At 46.1% G+C, this 11,482-nt stretch overlaps 1 protein-coding gene across 10 annotated transcripts in view; it reads right to left on the bottom strand.

Moving 5' to 3' along the window:
- MSI2 (musashi RNA binding protein 2) overlaps positions 1–11,400 on the bottom strand; it is a 393,393-nt gene extending 381,993 nt beyond the window's left edge. For 3 of the 10 annotated variants that reach the window (XM_015560617.1, XM_006758681.2, XM_006758685.2), the window contains exons 1-4: positions 11,276–11,400; positions 10,868–10,949; positions 10,086–10,170; positions 6,285–6,326 (exon numbers count right to left, since the gene is read on the bottom strand). In XM_015560617.1, coding sequence (XP_015416103.1) covers positions 6,285–6,326; positions 10,086–10,170; positions 10,868–10,949; positions 11,276–11,366 — 300 coding nt within the window. In that variant the 5' untranslated portion in view covers positions 11,367–11,400. The remainder of the gene's footprint in view (positions 1–6,284; positions 6,327–10,085; positions 10,171–10,867; positions 10,950–11,275) is intronic. The other 7 variants (XM_006758683.2, XM_006758682.2, XM_015560618.1 and 4 more) reach the window with 4 other exon arrangements.
- Positions 11,401–11,482: the final 82 nt, after the last annotated feature.

The following is an 11,482-nucleotide window of genomic DNA, read 5'->3' as shown; positions in this document are numbered from 1 at the left end:
GAAAACTGCATCCCTGCCATTCTTCCTACCTGTTCTACGGGCTCTGGGGCAAAGAGCACCTCTTCCAAGAAGCTGTTTGCACTCCTTCCTCTAAATGCCGTTCCTACCTTTCTTACTGTGCTCTGTGCGTCCTCTCCTGCAACACAGGCCCCTCCTCCCAGCAGGGAGGGAAGACCCCTGAAGACAAGAACGGTGTCTCCTGTGTCCTCTGCATTTAGTCTATCTAATGGAGACCCAAGGTGTGCAAGAGAGCAGTATTAAAAGCTAAGGGTTTTTTACTAGTAAAATATGCTTGTACCTTTAGAGTTTATTGCCCAGAACCTAAATAACCATAAACTCAGAATAAAGCGCCTACCACAGTCCCTGGTGTGGAACATGGTAAATAGTAACGGAATACTCAAAGTGGCAAATGACTGTACGAAAACATCTGGTCCAGCCCCACCCCTTCCATCACTCTCGCCCCGCAGAGGTTTTCACACCCACTGGCACGTTATGTGCTTGTCCATTTACTCGCTGCTAACTTGACCCACTAGGAGTGAAAGCCCATGAGGGCAGGGACTTTGTCTTACTCTCCACACTGTCCCCAGAACCGCACGCAGGGCCTGGCACACAGTAAGTGTTCAATAACGTTTGGTGAGTAGATGAATGAGTGAGTGCCTAGCACAATGCCTAATGGATGTTTTTGCTAACCTATGATGGTCGAAAGGGTTATAACCAAAGAATAGGTAAAGAGCTGTGGAAATCCAGAGAAGTATGGTGTCCTCGAGGGAGCAGGGATGGCTGTGCGGAAGAGGTAACGATTAGGTTGGGCTCTGCAAGGGGGTCTGTTTTTGACAGTAGAGAGAAGAAGGGCAGAGCAGATGGGATCCACAAAAGGACAGCTATTCGGAGAAGGGAGACACTCAGTTTCAAGGCAGCAGAAGGTGGATGAGTCAGGGAAATAAGCCGAAAGAAGACCCCGCCCCTCCCCGCGGACAGATATTGAAGGACGTTCCCTATTAGGCTAAAAAGTTTAGACTGTTCGCTGGGCACCAGGAAGCCATGGAGGGTGTCCTGAACCCACCAAAGTGGGCACACACAGAGTCAGCAATGAGAAACAATTGAACGGGCACTTAAGAAATAAATACTCCGGATCAAACAAGAGGCCAGAGATGATGAGCTGCATCTCCCTGTGTGTTCTTGGCACTTTCGGCCAAAGAATGTTTGGGTTTAAAAATACAAAACAGGACAAGAAGAAGGGGTGCTGTCTCAAGGGGCACCCAAGAGAGTCAGCTGGCTCCTCAGAGAGTGCCTTCCTCCTTCTCCTCCTCCTCTTCTTCCTCCTCCTCCTCCTCCCTTCATGGGGGACAGGGATTCTCACCCTTCTGCCAAACTCTCTGACACAGAACACAGGAGAACGACCTTAACACTGAAACCAGAGCACGTGAGGAAAGGCAGAATCCGGGAAAGGACATTTGTAGGACGAGATGCCCCTCCCTCTGAGCTGACACCTGCTGCTGGCAGGAACGCAGGAAGGAGCTGCTGTCCCCGACAAGAAAGAGGCTAAGCCACTAACCCCCGGGGTCCTGGCAGTGTGGACACGGGCTGCAGACACACCGCCACCTCCCCCCACGGGGAACCAGAAACCCACCCTAGATCTGTTAACTGTGGCTGCCCAGATGACAGCTGCAGATCGTCCAAGATGGTAAGACGCTAGCATGACCCGACCCACAGCAGTGGGGAAGGCCAGATGCCGAAAACTCACCCCTCGCCCTTGAGAAGCTGCCAAGAAACCGCTCCCCCGGAACAGGAGGTGCGGAACAGGAGGTGCGCGTGGAAAACGCCCGTGCCGCGCTGCACCCATCTGGATGCCTGCTCAACAGAACCTTCCTGGGAACAGAAAAACCTGCCTTCCAGCTCAGCCTTGCCGCAACGAGGCCGTGTGACCGGGCAGCGAACAGAACTTCCCTGGGTGTCAGCTGCCTCCACTGTGCAGAAGGCAGGCGGGGTTCCACTCACGCACTTAACAGTTACCAACCGCCAAACAGCAACAGCCCCCTGCCATCAGGGGGCTTCTGTTCCCATTAAGAATTTTCTTAGGGCATTTTCACCATCATATTTTTTTTTTATTTCACAAAAATAATTCAATTAATAATAATATCAGCAGACATTTTTGCCGGTGCCAGACAGAAACTTGCCGCGTTCACCTTGGAAACAGCTCCAGGGGAAGCACTACACGGTCCCTGTTTTAAAGAGAAGGAAACCAAGGCTAGACGGGGCGGAGGTAACGTGCCTGGGTCACCAGCTGCCACAGAAGGCAACTGGGAACGGTTATGGCCTTTAAGACTTAAGGAGCAAAATGGGAATACTTTCTTATACACAAGGACAATGAGGGCAGACAGAGCTATGCCCAGACCCATTCTTGCTGCAAGATCCTAGGCAGTTTCTTGGTTTGTCCTACAAGAAAAAGGACCCACAAGCTTGAGCAAAACTCTTCCAGGCCGCCAGCACATCCGTCCAAAGGGACGGAAGGATATGTGACATGATTGATCCCAATCATCTCCGTTTCTCCAACGGCTTCAAATTAAGTCATCTTTTTAGAGTAGCATGACCATTTTAATTTTTAAAAAGATAGAGGGGGAAACTCTTACATATTTCACAAAATGAAATCATCATCTGGAGAAATAGGAAGAGACAGAACAGACCCATCTTCTTCTGATCAAAATGCACTTCACTAATTAGCGGCCACTAGTCTCTGAAGAGTCGCCCCTCGACTGGCTAATAAAGCCCATCGCACTTCACTGGAGACGTGAACATTTACATCGCAAAGGGGATAAATGAACGGCGGGATTCAAAACTCCTCCTTTGGTCGCTCGTTAAAATTCTGGTCAAAACAGGTTTTTATTTATGTGATACATTAAAGAATATTATGACAGTGCTAATACGAAATCTGTTCTTCACTGCCAGGGATTTTCTTTCATCTTAAGTTACAGTTTCTTTCCACTGGTCTTGTTTTAACACCTCCACGGAATATTTCTCTGGCGAGTGTCAGCAAGGAGGGGTGGCCAGAAAGCACTGAAATGAATTGTAACCGAAACACACGCTGACATGTCATCTACAAGCTCCTCACCCATTCGTCGAGGAGGGGCACAGCTCACCTTGCCCCTGGGACCTTAACACGCACACGCAGAAGTTTTACTGAAGGGAGATAAACAAGAAATAAATAAGTCTTGACTTAAAGTTCTCTATTCCTGCCAGCGGGTTCTGGCCTCCAACATGAATGAGTCTGAAATCCCCGTGGCTGGGCTCAGATTCTATCAGAAAATAACAGTGGACAAGGAAGGTGCTCTCTCCCCACCTGCCCCGATTCCCAGCCACCACACACCTCGCCATTTCCCCAGCTGCCTCCCGGGGGCCGAGCAACTCCAGAACCACCTGAAAAGATGCCCCGGGGGTCAGACGGAGAGCTGCTAGCAGACAGTGCCAACAACGGGATGTTATCATCGGGGTTGGGCTAATCACCCAACCACGGCACCTCAAAGTCCTGAGATGCTGGCTGTGGTTCTGCCCCTCACAGCCTGGTGACCACTCTGACACCTCCTGGGAGAGGGCCCAGCATGGAGCCAGGTTGCCTGGGTGGGTTCCCGGTAACACTTCTCAACCCACGTGCACTGGGGTTTCCTCATCTATAAAAGAGAGATAGTGCTACTATCCACCTCACAGGACAGAGGTGAAGACAAAAGGAGTTACTATGCATAATGTCCCTCCACAGAGCCTGGCACTTCAACTCATATCGTTATTATTATTATTACCAGCCCTCTCACGGAATTGGGGTGAGGGGCTAATTAAAATAACAGTAAAAACAGCAGGTAACACAGAGGTATTACACTGCACCGGGTCTTTTCTTAAGTACTTTACCTTTAATCATTTATTTAATCCACACAAAAACTCAACAAGATGGGAAAACTGAGTTGCAGGGAAGTTCAATGATTTGCCCAAACTCATACAGCTGATGAGTGGCACAGCCGGGATCGAAAGTCAGGCTGTCCAGCTTGATAATATCAATAACAACAAAAATGATTAAACCAACAATAATGGTGGTGGTGGTGATGATGATTAGTTACGAGGCCCTCACCCTGTGCCAGGCTTTTATTCTTCACAACAACCTTCTGAGGGAGATACTGTCATCACTTCCATTTTACAGATGAGCAAACTGAGACTGAGAGAAGGCAATTTGCTCAATGTCGCAGGACCTGAGATTCAGATGGAGGTCATGGATAGGAACGTCCTTTGTAAAGTGTATCATAAAAAACAAGGTATTGTGATAAAATCCCTAGAATCCCATGGAAAGATGTCCTTCCCCAACTGGTTTACTGTTTCCTCACATCTAAGTATGTAGGGGGGAGATAGGTGTGTGTACACGCTGACAAGTTTAAGAAATATCCTGTCTCGTGTTCAAGTTGAATGCATCATTGAAAAACCAAATGCCGTGATATAGTAAAATGAAATATGCCCTAGCTGATGTGGCTCAGTTGATTGAGCGTCGCCCCATGCCCCAAGAGATCACCAATTCGATTCTCGGTCAGGGCGCATGCCCAGGTTGTGGATTCAATGAGAAGCAACCAATCCACATATCTCTCTCACATTGATGTTCCTTTCTCTCTCCCTCTCACTTCCTCTCTCTAAAATCAATAAAAACCTCTTTTAAAAAGTCTCGGTCTTTAAGAAGCAATTAAAATTGCTAAATCCTTCATCTAATTAAAAAAAAAAATACTGCCTTCTTGTAAAAAAAATGGGGGGAGGAGCAAGTGGGAGGAGAAAACAAGTCAAACCCATGGTTTGACCAAGTCAGGGATTTTTCCAGTTTCCCTCTAGAGTAATCTGACCCCAGTTCTGGGTGATCAAATGACTAACCTGGAAATTTGAAGATTCATACTTAGGGAAGAAACAGCAAATCTCCCAAACCCAGGAAATGCTGCTTATTCTGGAAGCCTTCTGCAATGTCAAGGGTCACCCAGAGTTCAGAAAGCAACTTTTAAGCAGTTCAGACAGTCCCAAAGTTCATGCTCAGTACAGAAATAATCGAACTGCTTTGGCTCATTAATTCCTTTTATTCGCTTAACATTAGAAAAAAAAATGCCTTAAAAAAAGGATTCCACTCTATTTACTTAAGGGATTTGTGCTTTCTTAGATAGAAAGGAAGAAAAGTAAGAAAAAAAGGAAAAAGAAGAAAGGGAGGGAGGGAGGGAGGGAATCGCATGGCAGAAACAGACCTGAAATTCTCAAAATACCATCCGTAATTCCAACTTTTTCTTCACTAATGTGCAAAACCACTCCTCCCTGTAACACAATCACAAGGTTCCACTGCTGGGAGACCGAGCTTAAAGAAATAAACTGAGTTTGCTAAAGCCACAGCCCGTTTTCTTTATGACCTACAATCGGGAGCTTCACCTTTTCCCCTTTCCCTAAAGAATGCCAAGGCCACAAGGTGCAGATAAAGTCTTTCTTCCAATGCTATACAGGAAAGAAAAAAAGTTTAATGCAAAAGTGCAAATTTAAAGGTAAGCCATAAGCCCTTCGCATTTCACCTCAGGCTCGGGCAGCTGTGTTCCCACAGCCACACCTGGCAAGCTCAGTGAGAACTACTAGCGACACACTTCTGAAAAAGCGAAGGCCCATCTCAAGCCTTTAAGCAAGCCTTGTAGCACCACTCGGACAAGCTTACAACATTTGCAGGGCTTCTCCGCCCAGGCACCAGCACTTGCAAGAGCAGTAGCAGAGCGGGTTTCAAGTGTGCCCTTATTTATCCAACCAACCCGAAAGCCAGACATCCACAGATTCCCCGGTCAGGTTTAGGGCTGTGTGGGTCTACGAAGTTGTTTTTCCTAGAGAGGACAAGCTACTAACATTCCCCTCCTCTCCATAAACTCCAAGTCGTAAGGCCTCAAAAGAGTCCCCTCCAAAAAGGGTCACAAGGAAATGTCCAACTTTTCCTGATATGATCTTGGCAATGCTTAAAAAATGAATAGAACACTTGCATAGATATTGCACCAGACGGAGCTGTGTCCTCCCCCTAAGGATCAGGCTTGTCCCTGCCCTAGCTGTATGCGCAGAACCCACCTCCGGGTGGCTGACTTGCAGACGCAGGTTATCTCCAAGCGCCTGGCCTCGCACAGCCACGTGCTGTCACCAGGAAGTGTGTGCACCGGGATTCAGTGGTGCATTGCCAGAGCTGTGTTGGAAACCTGGAATCCTTGACAACCATGTCTGAGTGCTACGATCCTATTGCCAGTTCTCCTACTTACCTTGGGTTGCGCTCGACGAGGAAATGCAACCTTGGGGTCAATCTAGGAGAAAATGGAAAAGTGGGAGTCAATTGCAATACTTTCAGGAGAGGCAAAAAAATTATGATTAATCACCTAATTATTAATCACTCATTTCTCAGGCTTTGAACCCAGCTTTTAGTAACATCTCGGGCAATCCAGAAAAGTTTTTTAAACTTGGATCCAGACATAATGGTTTCTCCCCAAAAATGTAATAAATATAGCTAGCCTTTCTGAAATGTCCTACCATGTTATTCAATGTGTGATGCTGTTAATGAGCCAGATCTCATGGATTCTTCCGTAGGCCAGGGCCCACAGACACTGAATCATACAGATACTGAACGCATCGATCTAATCTGCAATGCATGGTTGGGAGGAAAAGATGGGAACATAATCACTGAAAAAATCATAGCCTGAAAATTAAATGTAAGACTCTTCCAGCAGTAGCTGGATGGTATTTCTTCTCCCCGGTGAGAACTAAACAGCACAGGAGGGGAAGGTGATTCCAAAAATTTTGAAAATCAATGACATCCCAAAACACTCCATAGACATCCAATGCAATACTCTGCTTGAATTAATTCATACGTTTGTGCAAAAGTTATCTAAAATTAATCAAAGGGATAGTTTATTCTGTAGTTATATCTCAAGAGAAAACAGGTAGTAAAAGCTATGGAGCCCCACTTGGTTCTTAAAAATAATAACAATAATATTAAAATAAAGGAAACACAGGAGCTAACATCCACCTGGATTTTAAAAATTACAGAGGGGTTAAAAAAAAAATCTATAAGCAACCTAAACCCAAATAAACATCATCAAGGGGAGAGGGTTAAAAAATTTTTACTAAAAAAAGAAATGAGAATGTAGCATAACAATCAGGGTATTCTCCTGCCCTAACCCCAATCCCAGTGGGAAAACATCCTCAACCCTAGATTAGACCACTTACAGAACACGAGTCTCAATCAGGGGCTGGCTTTAAAATTCAAACAATTCCCACAGAAGCATCTGAATCTAGTAGGCTGGGGAAAAGGTGTTGAATAGAAAATATGGGTAGGGAAGGAATAAAAAAAGATTCCCAACGTTGGTTTTCATTAGATTTCTAAATGTCATGAGTCACTGGGTGAGATCCAATGGGGAGAGTGGCATGAATGTTGCTGCCACGTAGTTATTTACAGGCTTTGCCTCTCAGATTAAGATCCCCCCCCCCACCCCTTTAAAATGTAAATCTGAACCTTCATTTCAGTTCTGCCAGGGGGTTAAATAAATAAATAAGAGTAATGCTCTGGGAGAAAGCACAGAGGGAGGAAAAGCACAGACAGATCCTTCTTGTTGGCAGACTTCGCATCCCGTAGGACCCTGGCGGGTAAGACATACAGGGACCTACCGCTTTCATTGAAGCGGTTTAAAGACCTAACAAAGGTCTGCAGTGTGTTTGTTTTCTACCTTTCAACATCACCTGAGAAATGAGAGATTAGTTTTCAAACACTAAGAGGGAGAAATCTCTGATCTAGGAAACTATCCTTTCATCGAGATTAACATTACCGCATCTACAGGTGTATTCAGCGCTGACTAGAGCTGTCTACGAGAGAAATACAACAGGTGTGGATTTCCATTCTGTTGACCCAGCGTAAGACAGATACGTCTCTTCTCTTCGTAAACACTCTCAAAGTCTTTTTTTTTTTTTTTTTAGTTGACAGGCACACAATTGCAATAATAAGTCATCTTGTTTGTCGGGTAAAAGGTGAGGGACATGTTAGGGAAGAGGCCAGGAGCTGGAGGGGGCTGGGAGTAGGGAAAAATGGAGCACTAAACAAAAATATCTAAAATTACAAAACTCAAAGCCAATTCGGAATTCCTGCATTGGATGTCGCGATAACAGCGTGTGTTCCACAATGAGAGCTCTTCGGTGTGCTGAGATCTCTAAGGGAGAGGACAGGTCAAGGTAAGCATGGCAAATCCCAACCTTTTGCACATCCCTGTCAACTATATTTTTAAAACGAACAAAAAAGAAAACTACCAAAAATTAAAACATTAGTTAGTTAGGTTCAGCTCTACTTACTGTAGCTACAGATCCTCTAGGAAAGGACTAGGGTACTATTTTGGATGGGAATGGCCATTACCTAAACAAAGCTTTTAAGGTAACGGTAAACAAGATCCTCTGTTTCCATGTCAATAAACCAACCGCTTCTGCCTCCTGCACTGAACGGTTGAAACAAAGTCAAAAGCTATGTTATACTAAATCACAGGAACTAAAACACGTCTACACACAATTAGGGAGGGGAAACTGCAGGCTTTGCACCTGATAGTGAGGGATATGACACACCAGCTACTGTAGAAACCAAATACTCCTTGGCCTACCCAGGGTGGGGAGAGGGAATGGATAATACATTCCCGAATTTGCTTTGAAACATTTGCCCTTTAATTTTACTAGCTTTTTGAAATGTCTAGCCAAAAATCAAAGAGCAAAATAATTCTTCAAATATCCATTATCATCCTACAAACGACTGTCCCTGAAATTATATGTCCTAAAAGGACCAAAAGGCTGGGCCAGGGGCTGTGACAAATCCAATACAATTAATAAAGCAACTTAGAGTGTGTGGAGTCTTATCCAAAGAGGGTAAATTTACAGTCATTGCAGGCACACCAAAAGTGGCCAGGTTTTTGTTTTATTTTTCTTCTATTTAATGTTCAAGTCCAAAGGGACTTGGGGCCCTGGCCGGTTTGGTTCAGTGGCTAGAGTGTCAGCCTCCGGACTTAAGGGTCCCGGGCTCGATTCCGATCAAGTGCATCTGCCTGGGGTTGTGGGCTCAAGTGTGGGGCTTGCATGAAGCAGCTGATCAGTGCTTCTCTTTTATCACTGATGTTTCTATTTCTCTCTCCCTCTCCCTTCCTCTCTGAAATCAATAAAAAAAAAATTTTTTTTTTAAAAAAGAGACTTGGAATATCATCTCGGTTCCACTCCTTTATTTTAGAGAAGAGGAAAGTGAGGCCTGAGGCAGAGAACAACTTGCCAAAGGTTGAAAGGGGCAGCTGGGACTAGCACCCAGTCCCTTGCCTTGTCCCACTACCCCACCAGAGAAGTGAGGCCCAAGTAGCCCAGCACTGCATCCCAATGTCACCCAAAATTCTATAAAAGTACCTACACTCAGAATAAAGAATCTGAGAAAGAAAAGGAAAAAAACAAATCACTTTGAAACCCAAGGCCTTATCAGCCTTAGATTTCACGCCAACTGGAGTCAGCCACTGGATGCCCAGTTTGGGCCTGGGAGCGTCTCCTTTCCTTCTCAAACCCCATTCCAAAACCAAAGTGCCCCAGGAGGAACCTGTTGCCTGGACCTGGATTAACGCCCCCTGGATTCTTCCTGACCCCTGGCCCGCTGAGCCAGGAAGCAGGCTGTGCCGTCTGAAAGCCAGTTCCCATAGCCACAGTTGGTTAAGCTGCTCTATGCTCCCTCTCTGCTCCCTCAGCTGACAAAGAAAAGTTGCCTTTGCTCAGTGGTGGAGTTTCTTTGCAGGGTCACTTGGCCCTGAAAATAGCACCACCACCACCCCCCTCCAATGGACCCCTCCCCCAAGTCGAGCTTGGCAGCCACTGGGACAGGCTCCAAAAAGAAAACCCCAACCCCAGCGATGGTAGCAAACTTTAGTGCCAATTCGCAAGCTCTGCTTAAAAGTACCTGGCTCTCAGCACAGAAGCAAAAGAAGGCACTGTCCCTTTAAGTGGGGCTGTCAAGGCTCAGATTGGTCCTGAAAAGGGGCAAACAACAACAAGGAAAAGCAACCTACCGTCTTGGAATCTAACTCATGGTGGGGCTGACCTAATACTTTATCTACACTTGCTGGGTCTGCGAACGTGACGAAACCGAAGCCTCTGAAATGAGACAAAGAGGGAGAAAAACAAACAAGAAAATGTGACACCATTGAAAGCAACAGGGAGCGAGCCCTACCGCAGAATGGGGAACAAAAGTTCCCCCGCGCCCCCCACAGTCCGCCTCCAATCGCCCTCCGGTCTCCAGCCCTCCACCTCGCAAGAAACTACACCAAGGTTAATGGGGGAAGTGGACGGGGGCAGAGCTAGTGGAGGTAACTTGGAAAAAGCTGGTGCCTCCACTCTTTCGCCACCTCAGTTTCCTCTCTTCCTCCTCCCCTTTCCTTTCTTAACGCTTTGTTTTATTCCGATGAAAACCCGGCACTTAGGAGAGATTCATCCAGCTCCCTAATAGGGGTTTAAGAGTTTGGGGAGCTAGGAGTGGGAAGAAGCATTAAAAAAAAAAAAAACTACGTGGAAAGTGAATGAAGCTGAATGTCATTTTAAACAGGAGAAAAAGAAGCGACGGGGAAATGACTTAAAGGCAGAGAGCTGGGATCTCTATAACCAGACAGAGTTCAAGCCCCAATTTACAATAACCTTTGAGGTTATGGGGACGGGGGTGGAATAGAGCAACGTTCGAAACCAGCCACATGCCTGAGCCCCATTCTAAATCCGCTTAGCTACTTAAGACGCCTCCAAAAATAACACTTAAACTTTGTTCTAAAATAAAGGCAAAATCCAGAAGGGAATGGTTTACCTGGAGCGTTTCGTAGTGGGATCTCTCATGACCATACATTCTCTAATTTCTCCAAATTTGCTAAAATAGTCTCTAAGGCTATCTGTAGAGAGAGAAAGAGAGAGATGGGGGTGGGGGGAGAAGGTGTGGGGGAAAAAAGCAATGCAAATTTTGATCAAGGACAAAAACCAAAAGTAGTTTTCTGTTGTTATTCTGTTTTGTTTTTGCGTTTTTTGCACACGCGGGGGAAATTCGGCAACAGAGGTCGCATAGAGGGCTCAGAAAGGATTTGCTATTTAAAAAAATAACCTTGCACAGGAGAAGTGGGGAGCCAATGGCGGGGGGGGGGTGCTCCTACACTGGGATAACAAAGAGCAATAAAGAAGCCAAGAAGGGGGGGACCCAGGCGTCCCCCCCTCCCTCCCTTACCTGGTGAGGTCTGCCAGCTCAGTCCACCGATAAACATTTTACTAGAGGGAGAAAACATAACAGAAGTGAGCACCGATGTCAGATCGGCCATTTTGACGTGTAACTTACAAAAGCTAAAAGGAAAGCGGGGGGGAGCGTTCAAGCGAGAGCCGGGAGGTGGGGTGGGGGAGAAGGTGACGGCGAAATGCAATCCAAAGGTGTGTAACT

The sequence above is a fragment of the Myotis davidii genome, unplaced genomic scaffold, assembly GCF_000327345.1.
Source record: "Myotis davidii unplaced genomic scaffold, ASM32734v1 scaffold595, whole genome shotgun sequence".
Classification (NCBI taxonomy): domain Eukaryota; kingdom Metazoa; phylum Chordata; class Mammalia; order Chiroptera; family Vespertilionidae; genus Myotis; species Myotis davidii.
The sequence above is the reverse complement of the archived record's forward strand: the minus strand, read 5'-3'. Positions and strand labels throughout refer to the sequence as shown.